This window comes from Amphiprion ocellaris, chromosome 18, assembly GCF_022539595.1.
Source record: "Amphiprion ocellaris isolate individual 3 ecotype Okinawa chromosome 18, ASM2253959v1, whole genome shotgun sequence".
Classification (NCBI taxonomy): domain Eukaryota; kingdom Metazoa; phylum Chordata; class Actinopteri; family Pomacentridae; genus Amphiprion; species Amphiprion ocellaris.
In genome coordinates, this window is record NC_072783.1 from 29,560,984 (window position 1) to 29,581,291 (window position 20,308).

General features: G+C 39.7%; 1 protein-coding gene across 4 annotated transcripts in view; it reads right to left on the reverse strand.

Annotated features, from left to right (window-relative positions):
* Positions 1-20,308, reverse strand: part of vti1a (vesicle transport through interaction with t-SNAREs 1A) — a 120,805-nt gene that overhangs the window by 69,804 nt on the left and 30,693 nt on the right. For all 4 annotated transcript variants that reach the window (XM_023286145.3, XM_023286147.3, XM_023286144.3 and 1 more), the window contains one exon: positions 13,858-13,942. In XM_023286145.3, the coding sequence (XP_023141913.1) occupies positions 13,858-13,942 (85 nt within the window). The remainder of the gene's footprint in view (positions 1-13,857; positions 13,943-20,308) is intronic.

Consider the following 20,308-nt stretch of genomic DNA (forward strand, 5'->3'; position numbering starts at 1 on the left):
CATCAAAGTGTCCAGAGTGGAAGAGGTAAAAGTAGGCCAGGCCATGGCCTGGGAGAGAAGTGGAGAGGATACAGAGGGTAGCGAAAGAAAGAGAGAACAGAGGCTGTATGGATGGAGAGAGAGATAGAAAGAGAGGTTGGTCCCAGTCTGGGAAGAGCTCAGGTGTGAGTTGTGAGGAGGCACCTTCTGTTCATGGCTCTGAGGCCCCACTGCGGACAGAAGAGGGGCCCAGACAGACATGGGCCCCTCTTGTTTGGCCCAAATAAATCCAGGTGGCTCAAGACGCGTGCCCTTGTCACTCAACACAACTTCAACCCAAGCAAACACACACACATGATGAAATGTACACAATCAAAGACACTCATGCACTTACAGTTCCCTGAAATTTGAACACTTTTTAAAGGTTTTCTGAACACGGCTGACTGGGAAACAATATAAGTTGTGCTGAAGATTAAAAGGCCATCAGAGTATTTAGGATGAACCACATAAAACTAGCTATTTGAGTTATGTCACTGAACAATCTTTACAGAACAGCCAAGTGTTAGTCTTTCTATACCTAAATTACTGTCTAACTGATACTGATTTTTCACAAAATAACTTAATTGCATGTACTTCTTTTTTTACATATTGCACGGATGTGCTCATTTTACTGCTGCAAAGTGGCTCCTCACTGTTCTTTATAAAACAGATGTAACATCCAAGCTTAAGGTTTTGCTTAGGCAGTAAAAACATCAAAGACAAGAACAAACAATACATACACTGTACTTGAATCTCATCAACAAAAACCCCAACAAAAATGTCCACATTTACACTGAAGCACAGCCCACGAAAGGTCCAATGCAGACATTAAACATATTGAAATACATGATTTGCTTGTAAAATGACCACCCTCCTAACAGTTTTATATCAGAGGGCTCTTTGATTTCTTTTCTGCTGTTGACATTTATGATCACTGTAAAACAAGCAGGCTTGGGCAGATGGATTGCGATACTGTGCTGCTGATCCTCTCCCACTTAGAGACCTGAATACACTGTGGCCACACATGTCCATCCTGATGCCTGAGTTCAAGAGTCTTCTGAAGGGAGGCACTCTAGATGACACAGAGCAGCAAAGGAAACATTTTCTATGATGGACATTCAACCACAAATAACACGGTGCATTATGTGAAATGTGACAAAAAGGTAATGACTCTTTTTCGTTTAAAATGTGACAGAAGTAACCTGCATCCCTCTGAAGATCATCTTGACAGATCTACCAAAAAATTTCAGCAAGAAAGATGCTCAAACCACTCAAATCAATTACATCAAAGATGGAGCTCACATATCGAGACTTGTTAAGTTAACTGTAGTCATATTGCAAAGGTAGGGTGCCGGAGCCATTGCTGTCACTTGACGACGGTTGCGTCTAAATTGGGAGTGAAAGCCTCCCCAGGAGAGATGGGTGAACCTGTCACAGAAGACTGAGGGAACAGAAAATGTTGAAAAAAAATGCCACAGCCGCACACGCACATACACACAAACGCTAAAACAACACAGCATCTCCATATGCTTAAGATCTTAATCATCATCACCATCATCTGTTCTGTCCTTTTACTGTGTGTGTATGCGCACGTGTGTGTGTGTGTGCGTGCGTGCGTGCGTGCGTGCGTGCGTGCGGCTCACATGAAAGAAGGACATCTGGAATACAATTATTCCAAGACACCCTCACGTGCACACGTTTTTCCTTTGCTCTGAATTTGCATGAATTCCATACATCTGCCCTTTAAGAGGCAATAACAATTATTCATTGAGCTGGTTGTTAAAGCCCAAATGCAACCGGCCACTAGTCTAAACAGCTCATTAAAATAGCACAATACCTGACTTCAAGCGCTCAGGAAAATTGGCAAGCAACTCTATCACTGCAATATCGTATGGTTCTGAATGTCCATTCTGGATAATATAATGAATTCAGAGTAGCTTTGTGTGGAGAAAGTGAATGTACTGTATATTTCTTTTTGATTCTGTCACTGTTTTCTGCACTGCTTTCTTTGTCTGCTCTCTCTGCCAATACTGTCTGAAATTTAGGCTCTACATTTTTCAGGTGAGCCTCACTCTGGATAAGGTAAATTCTACTTTTGATTAATGCACTGTCTGCACAAGATTTTGCATCTTTTTTTCTTTAAACAAACAACTGCCTAATAATGAAGAAAACTGCTAAAAAATTCTGTCTGATGTGAGATATTAATTTATATAAATATGTATTTAAATAACCACTATGAAGATGAATACAATAATACATCCACAACATTACACAGAAAAATAAAGGTGGTTTTTCTTGGTTCATCTATCTTTATTTCCTCCTGTTTTACTTTCTGTTTCGAAAAATGTAGCAGAAAATTATAACAATTTAACTGCAAAATGCCCAAAAAAATTACTGAATATTTGCAAAAAATAAAATTCATAAGTTAAAAAAAAATGCTAATAATCACATCCCCACTATCAAATGGCTTTCACCAAACATTAAAAAGTCTACATCAATGCAGCAACTCTGTTCTGTGTGTAGTTCTAACTACGCACATCAAACCTGAGACAGGCCAGACCAAGGAAGGTGTCCCTTAGGCCATCTTAGCCAGTCCTTCACAACTGCTCTTTAAAAGATGGGCGACAGTACAGTACGCTGCAGTTGGCCTTGATTGATGATTGAGTAACCCAAGATCATAGATGTGCTCAGGGAGGACTTGCTGGTGCAGAGCTGTGCATACATCAGCCCTTCAGGACTACCACTACATGCATCATGTGGTGCGACTGACTGATGTGAACACGGGGACTATGTAGACCACTTAGGCGAAGCTTTCTACATAGCAGTCAACAGTCAAAGTTGACTAAAAATGATTAGAGCACAGGAAAGGGATGACTTTGTCGTTATAAGTCAGATTTTATCTGAGCCTGAAACAACTGAGGTGCACAGCACATGCAACATGCACATATTTCTACGAGACACACACACGTAAAGACTCACACACACAAAAGCACACGTATTAACTTGTGCTGATATCCTTGACAGGCACAGCTACAAAAGCATAACTCAGTGGTAAATAAATAAGTTCATGCTGCCTGCATACATTTTCTTTTTAGGAACTCTTGGGCTCACATAGACCCGTCCAAAGGATTATGTGCGTGCATTCGTGCATGCACAGAGGCCCCCTTTCAGCACTTTCTTACAGAGCGAGAACAAGCGGCGCCTCCCTCCTAAAGCAGCTCAAGGGCGCGGCCTATCTACCAAACGATAGAATGCATGAGTGGAGCTGTGCTTCGATTCAACCAGCCGGCCAGCATCAAGTCAGTATCTTGCTTCATTTATATGGGAGTCAAACTGTTTGTACTGTCAAGGTTATGTTATTTAGCAGGGGAACAGGGAAAGAAAAGAGGCAAGTTCCAGGCAATTTAAAATTCTGACGAATCCTCCACCAACTGTGTTCCATAAGAAGCAAGCAGATCTGAAATGAGACCAATTAACTTCAACCCAGCCGAGGACAATTCTGTGAGACCTACACATTTTATTCCCTTGAACCGGCTGCCATTCAAAAATGTTGTGATAAACACCGCAGCTAATTTGCCCTGATCTCACAAAAGAGAGTTCAAATTTAAATTTTGGTCATTTTGGTCAAAATGTCAAGTCGCATGTAAATTAAAAGAACAATGTCAGCATGTTGTTTGTGGCTAGCTTTGCTCAGAAACTGTGATGCAGAGTCTCCTGTCCCAAAGCAACATGCACACACATGCACACACACGCACACACACACAGAACACGTTTGAGCAGCACACAGAGCACTCCTAAGGTTACCCCCCAGGACAAAAGCTTTACCATCCCACTGACTGGCAGATGGGGCAACCAGCTGACATCTCGGCCCGGCTCCGTTTCATGTTCCCTGGGTGTCTTAAACGGGCGGGCACCCTGTCTGATGGGCACAGGACAGCCAAGGAGGAAGCTCCTTTGACAGGGGAGGGGAGGTGCGCTTCTTGGGGCTACCATTGAGCAAAAGAGGAGCAAGGACAGACGGAGATGGCTAATGTGCTTCGCTGTGTTTGTACAGTATAATTGTGTGTCTTGCAGGGCGGGAGGCTCAGGGAATGTCTATAGTAGATGCAGATTAATAATGAGCTAATGAGTGCATTAAACCCTATATGGTTTTCTGACACAGGATCAAACAGTTTCCTCAAGGCTAAAGCCAACATTTACTGTTGCAGGGATCATGATCAGTTGTACTTAGTTGATTTATTTACTTTTTTACATCTAGACCATATAATTTAAATCTAAGAGTATGAATGAGAATTGCTTATTGTAGTGCAAAATGTGTCACATAGCAGTTTGAAGACGTGAGGCTACAGAGTCTTGATCTGGGCTACTGAAAAACATCTGTGTGGCTATACGAGGAGTGACACGCAGTGCGTTCACTAAATGGCTCTGACAACAAAGAACAAGCTACAGCATCTTAAGCTAAAAGGACTCAGCGCTGTGGTTGGGTTGTTTCCTCACAGACCTTTGGATGCAGTCCCCAGATGGGAAAGGTTCTTTTAAAAAATAATCCATTAACTTCTTTAAAACTATAGTAGGCATTAAAATGTTCTAGATTACTCAAAACCATCATCTTATGACCCTAAAACATACTGACACTTATATTACAGTCAAGGCCATTAACAAATGACTGTTGTTTCTGTCATAGATGTTGTTTCACTGGAAAGCCACAGTATATATTGCAAAATCATATATTCTATAGTTAATTCAAATATTTTATAGTTAACAAAAGTTGTCCAGGAATCTCTCACCAACCTATATAACATAACATATATTATAAAGTAATTTTATTAATGTCAGGTTTGCATTTAAAACACTGGTATGATCATGAAGGGAAAATGAGAAAAAACAAAGCGACTGCACATTTTACTAAAAACAAAACTACTGTGTTAATCGTGTTTACGTTTCTGTGTAAGATAATTACTTAATTTATTATTGTTAATGGGGCAAAAAAACATATTTATACAAAGCTTAAGCGTTAAATGGATTGAAAATATGCACAGATTTTGATGGCAAAGTATACATTAGAAGCTTTATTTACCGTTATATTTAGAGTGAAAAAGCTGAGAAGCAACATTTTTTGTAAAATGAGAGCACAGGCAATTAAAAAGGGCAAGAGGAGATGATGGATATAAAAACTATTTCTTCTGCATTTAGGTAAAGGGATTATATAATTTCAGAAAAAATTTGCAATCCTTTTTTCCATATCCTGAGAGTTTTATTTTACGGTTACAGGAAGGCACAGGCCTAAAAATAAATTGTGCAAACTCCAACTTTTATGTAGCTGCAGAGTCACTGAATGATGGCAAAGTAGCTACATTAAAATGGCATCAGCAGTCAGCTGGGTAGGAAACTACTGTTAGTGACTCTGTTAGTAACCTTATGGCTGTCTGCTTACTACTGCTAAATCTGAACCATGATTTCAGCTGCTCTGCCAATGCACTTAAGATTTTTTTCCCTCCCCCTAGAAGATTTCATGATTGAAAACTAGAGTTCAGTCTTGTGCCATTGGGTCAATATGAGGTAAGAATACCTGTGCTGAAAAAAGTTTATACTGGCTGACTGTCTTAGATGATTTACACCTTTGTTCCTACCTGTCAGGTTTTACTATTCTCAGTAGGATGCTGAATGATTTCCTCCTCCCAAAATCTACCATCTGTGATAAATATGTGTTTTCTTTTGAATGCAAACAAAATAAAAAATAAATAACTAATTAAATTCAATTAATACTGCAGTATTCTTTTATGATCCATTAAAAAAAGAAAAGAAAACCACAAGGGCACTACAACTGACGTCAAGATGCATCACAGGTACGTGGCTCAAATTGTCAGATTTTATTTTTTGAACAACTGACAAAACTGCTAAATCACATAACTATGAACAAAGCAAAAGGGGAATTTTGTAAAGTAATAGCACTATTTTCCCCCCTTAATTTTCACCCCAAGACACTGCTGAATCTGCATCAAACAATTGCCCATTTATGTCTGCCAGCTTGACAGAAGATTCACTGTGAAGATACGCTGCTTTGTAGTAGCTTGCCTCTTGCCTCTTTTTAAATAAGAAAGGTTGTCACTTTACTACATTGTAAATGAGAACATGTGTAAGGGAGGTTTAGTGGTCAAAGAGAAGCCAAGGGATTTTTTTTTTGAATTGGTGAACAAGTGAAAAACATTAAAAACATTTTCTACGTGGCTGTTAGTAATCTCCATCCCAACATTTCGGTCTCTTGTTCCTTCACTGCAACCTATCCACACTCACTCTGATAAATGCCTCCTCAGTTTATTTTTTTTTTTTCAAACTTCTTTTCAGGTTTTAAATGTCATCAATCTCATCACTGAATTAATTTTTCTGATATACATCCTCGGGTGAAAAGGTGGCACAATTCTCTCTTGCTGCCACTCCTTTACTTTATTTCACCATTTCAATTTTTATTTCTTTTTTTTTTTTTGGTTCTTCTATTCCGTTTATAATATTTCAGCGCTTCAGATGCAGCGGCTCTTTAAAGCGCCCATGGGGGCTCTGAGTCCTTCGCTTTTGTCTCCCATTTCCTTCTGAAACAGTTTTTCTTTAACCCTATGCGGCTCTTCACAGTTGTTGTCTTAGCTCTCCCCTCTCCGTCGCTCTTTTCTGCTGCTTTCTTTTCCTCCGTCTCCCCCTCTCCCTCTCTCGGTTTTTCTCTGTGTCAGCCAGAGGTCAATGCTACACTTTTTTCTGCTGCATGCAAGAAGGCAGGGGGTATCTTTATACTTGTTGTGACCTAAAAATAGTAGAAAAAAATAAGTTTTAAGGTTTGGACGAAGGTGTCTTTTTAAGATATAGCGGCACACCACTATCTAGCAATTGGAGGGTGTTTTGTATCTTGAGATAAGGAGTAGATGGTATCAATAAATGATTTGGATGAGGTTTGATCGCAAATATAGACCAATTTATAAACTGTTAGAACGACATAATTTTCAAGGTCTCAAGGACACTATGCATTACTGAAATTATGTTTAGTTTTTTTTTTTTATTAAACTGACTGTAGCAGAATGTGCTGAAACAAAAAAAAAAGTCATTTACAATGACAGAGAAATGATAATCAAGTTGCTGGGTTCATGTGTTCAGTTAGCAATGCCAATGCTGGTTTATTGCTTCAATTAATAAAATATTTTATTGAATTTTTATTGAGCTTTTAATCTCATTTTCACCGATCATGAAGATGTGGAAATGAAGCTTCTTGGCATGCAAAAGTGTGAAAAAGTGGCTGATTAAAGCTTTATCTTAAATGTTTAAATGTGTGATGAAAACTGTGCTGATTTTTAGTTTAATTTTAAAATCAATCTGACAAAGTTTAGATTTTATTTAAGAAAAAAAGTAAGATTTCTAATTGCAAAACCAACATTTCTGTTAACAATGTTGTCTCATGTTTTACTAAAGCAGGGAAGCTCCAATGAGCTCTCTAGTCAGATCATTACTTCCAAGAGTCTCATTATGTTGAGTGCCTTGTTGAAGCTAATAACTGACTAAAGGTCTAATTATTAGATTTTCTCCTAATTTTATTAATGCTAGCTAACAGTTTGTGGAGACCTAATGGAGGAACACGAGGAGGTTAGCGGTGGCAGCAGTCGCTGGTGGACTGAGGCTCAACTGAAGCATCATTGCTCAGTCAGGAAATGTTGACGGGCATCTATTTTTTGGTGGAAGGTTCAGTTAATTTTGCACAAACATGTCGCTTATTCCCATCTTTGTAGCCCCACTTAGCTTGAGCAAATATTTGGAAGTTTGAGACAACACCTGTCGATGCACAGAGAACCGCAGACTTGCCCACGCACATCCAGGAAACAGCGGCGCACACACAAACACATACTTGAGTCTGTTGGTTCAGCTCTTCCATTGAGAGTCCGTATGCTAGCTGGCCATTGTGTACGTAAGGCCTTTTGTCTGGGCAGCCTGAAACTGGTGATTGCACCTTAGCTACCGCAGTTCAAGCGTAAACAGTGTTTTCATGCCCTACGATATACACTGTTGCCAGTGGACCCCTAAATCCCTGGAACAGCTGAGTCCTAGGGTGTCAAAGATAATGGCGATTTATTGCAGTGCGAGGCTTTCTCATTGCCCCTCACGCCCCCCTTTCCAATCGTCCCTCCACCCCTCCTCCTCCCTCAAACAGATTAAAATTAAGCCGTAAACATGTGAGGATGGAATTAACACATTTAGTGAGTCTCCTCTTCCCACATCCCATTTTCGCTCCAGAGCGGCTGATCCCCGCTGCCGAACGTGGGTGCAATTTTAATGACTCGCGACGTTTTTGAAGTCCACATGAAAAAAGCGTCGCTCGCCGTTTGTGGCGGCGCTAGATATGGCTGGGCCACGGCCGGCCATGATTGGGGGGGACACACGCCGCCGACTCGGACTCCAGGCTCTTCGATAGGATCGGTGTCATTTTCCTCTCCACGATAAGACGCCTTGCTGACAAGGTCCGATTAGGAGAGAAAAAATCATTATTGCTACGCCTTTCATCCACCGGGGGTTTACCGATAAACAGCTCACCCATGGCTAGATTTTCTGAGAGTAAGATGTTATGCGTTGAAGCATATATATTTAGGAAATGTGGCTTCAAGTGAAATTTTGGCGGTGTTTTTAATAATTATTTTCTTTTTAAATAGCTATAGAAAAACATTTTTTCCCTTTAAAACATATTTTAAAAAGGCCTCCTTCCTCCTTAGCTGCAAACTCAAGCTGTGAAATATTTAAGTCCTAGCTCTCGGCCCCATTAATCAAACAATTATCAAATAACTTCCTATTCTTTTTGAACACAATACAACATGCCGATTGTATCAGCCTACAAAAAAGTGATTTATTATGCTGTACCTTAAGGAAATCCACTTTAGCAAACTGTCCTTTTAAAAAGAGAAATGAAAAAGAGGTGCTTAAAATATTCAAACTACATTGTAGAACAGAGAGAATAAACTAGAAAAAAAGAAGTGAGGAAAGATTCAGCGACATGTTATAAAGAAAAAGATTTACATTGCATATATACTGTATATATTTCTCATTCATGTGGTGACAGAAAAAAATCCTCCTACTCAAATTTAAGTGCATCAGCAGGTCGGCACAAAACTTCAAATAAATGGCACATAATTAAATTAAAACTTGATGAAAATTTGAAGACACATGGCAATTTCTAAAAATATCCTTTCTAATAAAAATATTTATTTACTGACTTTTTAATTAATAAGATTTTAACTTGCACAAATGCATAAAAATGGAATTAAAAACATGGTATTTCACTATATATTAAAGAAATAATTTAAATAATAACTAACCAAACAGAATTTGTTGAGAGCAAATAACAGTCACTGCTGAAAATAGAATTCCGGCTTCAAAAACGTAACTGATTATGTCACTTGTTAAGTGTTTGCTTATGGATTTGAGGAGCAAGCACCACTTTGGTGGCCCAGCACCAAAAGAATCATCGAGTCTGATCTTTAGAGGGAACAGGGAGAAATAAAGCGAGTGGGAGAGAAACAGAGAAAGAGACGAAGATGGAGGAGGAGAGATAGAGTCGGGACAAACGTGTGCTGTGTTACTGGGCCACTCCAGCACCCATGGACTCTCAGCAAGACTCAAAGCCGCACTCTGCTTCAAAAGGGAGCCATGAAGATTTTTTTTTTTATGTTTTCAAAAACATATTTATTTATTTCTCGTCACTCCGTCATTTATCTATTTATTTCTTGCTGTCCCAGCACCCCTTGCTCTGCCGCTGGAATCCTGTTCGATGACGCCGACATGCTCGCCCTCCCCTCTTTTGCCCCCCTCGCTTTTAATACCACTGCAGTCGAAAATCAAACTGCTCTAAAACAAATTGATGTACTCTTTAATATAGTCGTCACATCATCACAGGGTCCTCACTCGTCTGCCTTGGTGACAACTGCAGGGCTGCTTAGCTTAGCCCAGCGATGGCTGCCACTTTGTTGGTCGCTTCAATGATTTATCACAAAAAAGAGAGGGAGATTGTGAGAGTGGGAAGAGAGAGAAAAGGGGAGAGACAGAAAGAAAAATCCCCTGGATCATGATTGAGTCACTGGCACCTTTGATTGACAAGGTCTAATCAGCTTATCTCCATCCTAATAAAGTTGATAGCCCGCGGTGCAGCTCTCTACCTGGCATGGCGTGAACTTTGGGCTAGGCTGGGGCCCCTGGGGGCCGCACCCCAACCCGCTCTGCTTATCTAAACAGGACTGAAATCAATCCCTAATGAGCTGTTTTCATTTTGCAGGATTGATTACAGGCCCCTAAACACCAAGAACACTCACCTAAGAAGTGTTCTTAGCCTCTTGCTGGCCACCTTTAAAATGCAGAGTAGCAGCGCTTTTGTCTGTGTCTGTCTTTGTTTCTGCAGCTCATTTTGCTGGCATTGCTCGGTTATTTGTGTCAACTGAGAAAGTATAAAGAGGGATGCATTTTCAAAGTAAATTCACTCCATATTTGCTGGGTGACATACTGAATTGTCCAATTTGAAAAAACTGCCTGTGATGTACTTTTGCAGTAACTTGAGTCAATTGTAAAATTTTATTTCCTTTATATTATATGTTAATATTAAAATCACATTTTTAAAGCTAAAGCTACATCAGTCATGTCTCTGCAAACAAACAGCAAGCATTGCCTGCACATACAAAACTCCTGCTGCTATGATAATCCCACAATTCAAAGTTTGCAATCTCCCTTTAACTTCACAATTACTGAGAAGTGTTGACACAATGAAACAAATTTAATATTAACCAAATCAGTTATCAGAGTTATGATTCTGATGCCCGTAATCAGAAAATTCAGTATGAGTTTTGTTTTGTTTTTTTGTCAGGTACAAACTGTCAATCAGTATGTATGACTCTACTTTCTCCTTCAATGAATAATAATCAGAAAGGTGGAACAGCTAATCATTGCAAGTTAGATGTCTTATCCGACATGCTGTTTTGATTTCCAAACAAGCAATCATAAATCATTCAAAATCCTTTTAACTGTGGAGGGAAGGACTAAAATCTGGTTTGTCTTTGATTTAACATCACTTTCCACATTTGACAAGCCTCCGCATTTGGGCATTTCAAATACCCCTGACTCAAATGTCTTTAAATTGGCTAACTGCATGCCCTCCCTCTTTATTTACTGCCCTCTTTAACTGGGTTAGCCCCCATGTCTGCTTGTCGCTATGCTCGGGCTTTTAAGTCAGTGCTCCTCACTAATGAAGTTCTATACTTTATTTATGAGACAAACAGAGAACCCTGGTTCTTGAGGGTGCATGTGGTAAATAGCTCTGCATGTCCAAAGAGTCTCCTCTATATCCCTCTGAGGGCTCTCACTGCTTTTGGCAAGCCTTTGTTTTCACTAAATACACTGGAGACATTGAGAATGGAAGAAAAAAAAAGCTAAAATATCTATGATAAAATGGTACTGTGTCAAGATTCATCTTTTCTTAGAACTAAGAGTCCTCTTTTTTCCCTTAAATGTGACCTAGAAGCATCCTGGCTTTTTTGTTCCTGGTCATTAAGAGATATATTGTCGGCGGTGAAGAGAAAAAGGGGGGAAAAGCTGAGTTTCTACGCCATTTCTTTGTTCAGGATCTATCTCTTTGAAATAAAATGTCTTTTAGTTCCACTTCCCCCATTGGTCAATTGCAGTTCTTAAGGGCTACTGTGTCATTGTGGATGGAGAATGCAACTTTGAATTACTGCAAAAATAATGACGCTAAACTGCTCTTCGTAAAAAGTACGGCTTAGATCTCTGAGGAGAGTTGAGGTTTGTTGCAAGGAAAAGTATTTACTGTACAACTAGAGAGTGTCTGATTGGAGAAACATTTAACGCTCTAATTATTCTTGTTTAATATCTATGGATGCCACACCTCTGCATTGGAAAACACCAAGCCTGTTCCTCAACAACTGCCAATGGTATTTTCATAATGTGTATGAATAAAGCGTGGTGCACCACTTGGATATTTATTTTATTATTTTGTATTTGTTGGTGTGAAAGAGAGAGGGAACTACAATAAATGGAACCAGTGTTGGGCTATAAAAGTAAAAAATTTAGTGTTTGAAAAAGACAAATCCCAGCTCCTATTTTGCTGTGTCTCAATATTCTGAAAGCTACGGCAAGTCTATTATCTAGACAGTGCCAGATTTTATGAAGATGTCTTGGAAGACGAGCCACCGTTGAACCGTGAGAGCAAATATATAGTTTGAGATGAACAACGCTAAATTAAAGGCCAAAGATCATACGGTGAAGCCTGTCAAACCGTTTAAACCCAAACAAATAAATCTGGCTACCTAATGTTTGTTCCAAATGTGCTTGTTGAATCTGAGAGCTGGGCATATATAATTAGTGTTGTGGAGAGCTGCATATTCCCTGTGTGTCCATGTTCACTGTGCAGATGTATTCTCTATTTGACCTGGAGACACTGCCATTTCAGGTTGTGCATCTGAGCGGAGGGTTGGTATCGACAGCGGAGTAAAGGAAGGGGTCATGGATTAAAGGCACGGGGCGAAGCTTCCCCACCAAACCACAAACACACCCCACAGCTGGTGTGGACCAAGCCAAGTGTGTGGGACCAAGGCAGGATAAACGAGCATTGTTCTTAGCGAGCTGCGCACACAGTGGATGAGACGGCCACCGGTGACACGGGGTCAAGGGGCATGTGGCCGGCTACAGCAGGAGAAACCGCTGGGCCCAGGAGGTACTGAGCACTGTCAAAGCCAGGGCCCGCTTCTTTACCGACGACCAATCTGTGAGGCGAAACATCAAAAACCGAGCCACTGGTGAAAGATGCGGCTTCGCGGAATTAAAAACCTGCCCGCTGTCGCAGAATTTGACACCGTCGAGAAACTGGAATAACGTCAGAATCAGACGTTTGAATCAACATTTTTAAGCAGAGAATGCAGATTGTATTTATGAATTTGTGAATGCAAGTTACAGAGAACATCAAAAGGCGGTGGTCTGCGTGCGAACCTTCCTTGACTTGAATTATTAAATCTGTCGATGTCGCACACACCAGCCACCCCGCGATTATAGTGTAAATTGACAAACTTTTTCAAAACTACAACGGAAGCCACAGAAAGCTGGTTGATACTTCAAGAATGAGCTTTGATATATCTCTGAGGAATACACTGTGCCTCAATAATGTGGTGACTGTCAGGAAGGAAGACAGGAAGAGAAAAAAATATGCTAACTGGTTAAATCTATTTAAGATCCCAATGAGATTTTTTTTTCCTATTTTAAGATTAAAACCAGCCTTGATAATGAGGGGGAAAAAAGGGAGTTTGTGTGTTTTTTTAGATGGTTTATTTAGAAAGTGATATGTTTTTATTTTCTTTCTTCTGCGCTCCTGAATTAAGAACTTCAGGAGGAATGCTGGCATTGTTTATTTTCATAGACCCCTATCTGTTTGTGTAAAAAAGCACAGCACCACCCACCCAACACACATGCATGCGTAACACACACAGACACACACAGCCATAGTGATGCTTGAATTTTCTTCAGGAGCACAGCAAGGAGAAGCAGCGCCCGATCTGTCGCCTGTACACTTCTCTCTCTCCCTCCCTGGCTCACCTTTGATGTGCTCCCGAAAATGTCATCAGGCGTCAAGGAAAGAGGGTTTTTTTTTTTTTCAAACCCCCTTCCACTTCCAAACACACACACAAACACACATATCCACCCACCTCGCATATGAGCAAGACAATTTGCTGTCGCTCACTCATCCTCACCACTATCTTGAACCCCCACCACCACCACCCAACAGCACCCCGCTCCTTTTCCAATCCATAACAGAATACGTACCAGTTTCTACTGCTATCTGGTAGCCGGCCTCCAGTCTCCGTGATGACCTTTCCAGCTTCTCTGTGTTGTCCAACAGATGCGCTCTCTGCAATAAATAGAAGGGGGGAAAAAAAATATAAAGCCGGAGAAACAAACACAAAATAAAAATTGATTGAGAGGGCTGGGACCCATTTCAAAGAAACACATCAACACTGTCACCTAAACAGACAGACCACATCCACAGCGACAACATAATACAACCAGGTTGGCAATAACCTTCATGGATGACAATGTGTTATATGCTGATGGAATATCAAGCAAACGCATGTTGAGGCTGACAATGTAATAGGTGCTGCTGCCTAATCTTGGACATAAAAAGAAGAACTACTTGGAGCTTTGTTGCCTCCTTGTATTGTTTCACAGCCCGGCCTTCTGCTGCACAGACGGAGGAACATATTAGGATAAAATAAAATGTAATTTGAAGAGCTTTACAGTCTGAGGAAAATGCAAATGATGGTGTCCAAGTGAAGGAAAAATTTAAAACAAAATCAACATTTACCCTCCCGAACTGATAGCAAAGCTTCTTATGATGTGTAAAATTCCATAAAAAATATAAGTAGCAATAATATCTACAATTCCTGAACCCCATCAGTGTCACAAATATATATAGAGAAGTCAAATGTAATAATTATTTTAAACAAAACCATCACGTTTCTTTTCTGCTTCTTGCTTATCCACATTAGTGGATCAAAACAGTAATTCATGATGTATGAGTTACTGTGTTCCCCTTTGGCTTCCTCACAGCGATCAACAATTGACAAGACTGCCTGTTTCATAAATTATTAAATAAGCAATTTGATCATTTTTTTTTTTTCAAAGTGGATGTTTGTGGGTATCAAGGTCTTAGCTAGGGCTGTAATATCATGAGTATACATGAGTACACACCACTGATAGCAGCTCCTTAGATACCAAGCAAGCCAGTGGTTTTGGTTTCTCCAGCTAAACAATTCATGTCTGACAAGCAAAGCGAGGAAAGAGCTGATCTGTTTGGCTGAATTCTCACTAACTATGTCTTATCTTGCTCGCTTTGGTAGTGTTTGCAGTTTCTACTTTTCCCCCTGGTCTTCAAAAGCAGGTTTATGTTTTGGACTATCCAGTCAGTTTTCCTTTAAAGAGCAGCAACAGCTAATTATGCCCTGGTAGCGGCGACTCTTTACTGTCTGAATTAAGTTGAATTCTACAATTGTGACTTTAAAATACAATTCCGAAGGTCTAAATAACTACAGCTCTTATTCAAAGATTTGGCTTTGTCATAAGTAAATTTAGTGGTTTTATTAAACTTGTTTTACTTCATCATAATGCTTCAAGCAAACTTTAAATATAGACCTAAATGGTATTTTGGTCACTGGTTTTCCAAATCACCAGACAAATATTTAAATGTATTCAAAGGATTACTTACAGTAATTCAAGGTTTGTGTATACATTTCCTTACAACGCTGGTACCATTATGCAGTCTATGTAATCTTAGTCAACTCAATCTACTGTTAATCTGTTTGTTGAGTGCAAAGTTTCAACCACATTTCAAACATACCTTTCAACAGCACATACAGCCCCTACTTACTCACTTAATGTGCAAGTCCAAACTAAGACCCGGCTTTCACTAAACTCTGCATCTAGCAGAGGATTACAAACAGCATAAACATGGAAGAGTTAAATGTTTACTCAAATGTGGTTGGTTTTGATGGCCTTTCTAATGCTCCACGTTTAGAAGCTGATCAGATATAGCACATCTGACACTCAAAAACAACCCAATGAATGACAACCGCCCTACTGACAAGAGTTTATGCCCATCACATGAGCGAAGGGGACAGGGGAAGGAATGAAATCTCTAGTTTTGGTTGGGCTGTCAAAATGTGTACCAGCTAATCACTCAGAGGAAATGAAAAATGTGGAGGGGGGGGGGAAAAAAAGTCAACGACACACTTTTCAAAGTTTGACGACAAGAGGGATGGGAAAAGAGCAGGGAGGAGAAAACTCCCTCTGAACTCTTTTCTTTCCCTCGTTTCCTTTTTCTTTGTGCTGCTGACAGATGTCATTTAAAATTGCAGAGATATTTTTTAATAGTTAAAGGGAGGGCAGGGGGAGGATGGAGGGAGAGGAAATCGAGTAGGTGGATGGGTGATAAAAATGGGCTCCTGGTAGGCAGAAACCGATAAGGGGAGATAGTGAGTGGGGCTGGATTCAAGGTGTGTGGTGTTTTTTGGCGAAGGGTGTGGTGGGGGGGGTTACATGGGTGTGGAAGTGGCGGTGGAACCAGCAGACATGGTGGCAGTGTGCATGTGGGAGAAAATGGATACCAAGCTTGGGCTATAATGAGCCCCTATGGATCAGCTGAGATAGAGGGGACGTATTGACATGCAATGCTTAAGCTAATACACCTAGACCATGGCTGCACTGCCTGTGTGTGCCTGGGAGCATGAGGCAGCCAGGGATACTGACAGAGTAGCGCACTCCCTGGGTTCTTCAAAGAGCTCAAGTGATTAGTATGTTATCATTACCATTCGAAACGTGATTTTCCTATTCCCTCTCGGCAAAGGTGACACGTCTCGGGGAGACGGCCGGCAGACTCACTGCGATGGAAAGCCACTTCAAAGCTTTCTCCTCCTGAATTTCTCTCTCTCTGCGTCTCTTCTCTCCCTCGTTCTGTCTTCTTTTAGGGCCGGGGGGAGGGGAGGGGAGGGTGAGTGTGGGTGGGTGGGTGTGTGAGGTGGGAAGGGGGTGTGCTGGGGGGGTAGTGGTGGCAGTGGCGGTGTATATATATGTGTGTGTGTGTGTGTGTGTGTGTGTGTGTGTGTGTGTGTGTGTGTGTGATCATTAGAATAATGCGTCCTGAGTTTGACGGTGACAGAACCCGAAGGAAAGGGTGAGAGTTCAGCCACTAAGAATCCAGTAATGGCACACTGTGATGGCCCTAATAATGGAACAATGCAGCCATGAACACAAGATGATACCATGGAAAATAATGAAAAGGAACACGTACAATTAAAACTAAACATCCCTCACTACACGGTTGCAGTCAAAGCTGATATAGAGATTATGTCCACAACCTAAAATCAGGTAACTCTCACTCATCAGAAAAGCAATATCACTTCAATACGCTTATGTTGCACAACAACTACCAAATGTGAATGTATCCAAGTGTTCAGCTGGGACTTTATTCTGCAGCAAGCAAAAATCCAAGACATCCTTGTCAGCATTTTTGCCAAGGGAAATGCAAAGTGGCTGCCAGGCCCCTTACTGAGCTACAATGTCCCATATCAAGGCTTGACCCCTGCGGTTCTGATATAACCATCGTGAATCCTTCAGAATAAGGCAAAGACACACATATTCTAACACCTATTCAAGCTCAGATACCTGCTTGCAACTCACATCTGCCTTTTACCCGCTTAAAAAAAAAAAACTAAGGATCTCATCAAATTATATCTGATCGTCTCATGGAGCCTTCTAGCAAAGGATTTAAATACAATATATGATAAATATTGTGTGTCTGAGAGTGCACTGGTGCACCCCGCTGCCATCACCACCATTTCTGCCTATGTATGCATGCCTTTTCATCTGACACCTACATTTTGAACAAAGATCTTCTTAGGAACCACAAAAATGGTGTTTTTTTGTTGTGCTTTTTTGCGTCAAGAAACACTCCTCAGTTGTAAGTTATTAACAGGGAGCCCCAGAACAATGCAGCTGTAGCTCAAAAGAAATCTCTCCCCTCTTCTTTCGTTCTCCTGCCTTTTTTCAATATCAAACACAGGCGGTTACTATCACCATTTTCCAAAGTTCAGATGATTTCCTTATTATTTCAATAAGGGTGGGGGAGAGTCAAAGTGAATAATGATGACAGCTGTGATTCAGACTGACTGTGTGATCTTCTGTGCCGTTTGTTTGGGACTTGTAAGACGAGGAATTACAAGTGTCAAACAGCTGTGAATATGGGTGCTAAATATTTAAACATGTTTTTCAGCTGAAGAAAAAAAGTGTAGTTTTTTAAAAGCAAGGCTTAAGTGTGTATAAGCTGTGCCAGCCTTTGATTCAAATGCAGGAAGAGCAGGAGGGTAAAAGACTGCAATGGCGACGAGGGCAAAGAATCAAGCCCGATTACACAGACCGGACAATTCCTAAAAAAAGGTAGACAGGTGAGGTAACTAGAGATGTCTTCTGACCCTCAGGCTAGGAGGAAATCCACAAAAAAGGTAGGAAGGAGACGGGGAAACAAAAGTACAGCTAAATAAAAGAAAAAAGCATGATAACATGGCATCTGGGCCAGGCTGGCAATCTAAATTATGGATAGGTGGGAATGGAAAAGCTTTGATAGGAATTGAATTACTCTGCTTCTGCAGAAACCCTCTTGAATATAGTCCTACTCAAAGGCACATTTAACAACATACTGAGCACACCTTTAAAGACAAGTTCAGGCCGGGACATGAATAGAATATGTCCTATAGAAGCTAAAATAATGTGTCAATTAGAGCAAAAATGCACTTTCTCTAAAATGAACTTCTTAATTATTGATCATAATAATACATGAGGAAGTGTTTCTGCATGAACACTGGGTCTGTACAGTGCAAAGTTGTGATTTACACATCAACACTGACTTTTTAAAAACTTACATTACAGTAAAGTATGATGACATTTAAGCTAATATTAGTATAGTAATATGACTGAGCAGTGCAAGAGCAAATGTTGAAACCATAAAGGCTACATACTAGGGGTATGAATGTATTTGTATTCATCCTCAACCGATATACAACAATACAAAATTTCTTTGGTTTGGCATGCTGTGCACTCCAAACAATCACTGTCAGAAGTTTATTCATGTCAACATACGTTTGAAACTGGAATGAAAACTCTAGGGTGCAACCTCTACAACATATATTGTACCAGTTGTTGTCCATCATCTATAGCATGCCAGTAGAGGTAGCCTTGAAAGCTGAGCAGATAAATGTGCCAGTTTTATTTAACACGTACGGTATCTTAACTCACACTACACGCTGAAGTGAACTTTTAATCCACCTCTCTGTATGGCTAGAATCTGCAACGTCTTTGCTCACACTGTTCGGGTGAATCAACCTGCCATCAGACTGAACATAAATATCAAGCACACAGACTTTTTTTGTCCAGTGTCAATAACAATAAAGGTTTTTAAAAAAAAAAAAAAAAAAACCAGGATGGCTGTCCTCGTTGACAGAAAGAAAGGCAGCGTCACTTTGTGTAATTTCTTGAAGCTGAAATTGCACTGCCGGCTTTCATGGTTAATTATGATGTTGCACTTATCTTCATCGTTTATTTTTTCTTCTTAATATAATGTAATCTTCTTAATGTAATATATTTTATACTTGACAGTGAACAGAGTATTTTTTATTGAAAGTATACAGAATTTTAATTCTTGACCTGTCGCTGGAGGAAATGTACCAAATTCTTCAGATTTAAATATTGAAATTTTTGAAAATATTTTTGTATAAAGTTATGACTTTTTCAGTGCACACATACATATTAACTTCAGTACTGTATATATTTTGAAGTACCTGTACATTACTTGAGTATTTTTCATTTTATGCTACTTTCAATTGACTACATCTTGGAGGGAAATACTTTCTACTCCACTACAGCTATGTCACAGCTTTAGTTACTTTTCAGATGAATATTATACCCAAAAAACAATTATGGGAATTTCTAAAATACAACAGTTGTTAAAGGAGTAGTTTTATACTCTAGGAGTTGTTAACAGCTCCATCAAATAGTGATTTTTCCTCTAAACCTCTCAACTTGATCCAATATTTCAACCACAATTAAAGATTAGAGAAAAAGTCCAAAATCTGAAAACAGATTTGTGGGTCCAATTTAGTGTTTGTCTTCTTTCCTCCTATTAATTATCTCGTGAAGTCACAGATTCATATAAAAGCATATAAATCTTCACCCCTGCAGCCACAACAGAAACATGCATCATTAATAAGCAACATTCATTCTTCAGTATTAATAATCTAATTATGCCATGAAAAATCATATATCAGTCAGCAAGATCAAACCACGACTACATTTTGGTTTTAACAATTATGTGCTTTTATTTGAGAGGGATATTGAATGAAGGGCTTTTATTTTTAATTGAGTATTTGTACGTTGATGTATTGGTACTTTCACATAAGTAAAGAATCTGAATAGTTTTCCACCACTTTTTTGTTGTTATCTCTGCTGTACTGAAAACATACCAAACAGTGACTGCTTCAAATCAAACTGGGAATTTTGCGATTTACAAGCTATTTTAAGATGACTTAAAATAAGATTACCCTGCTTAATATAGAGCTAAGTAAAGTTATATGTGTAATGACATTTTTCACATCACTTATCTAAATTATGTTCATCTTCTAGGAAAATAAATGATAGTTTTTCTTTGGAATATAATACTGTTTGCTACAGT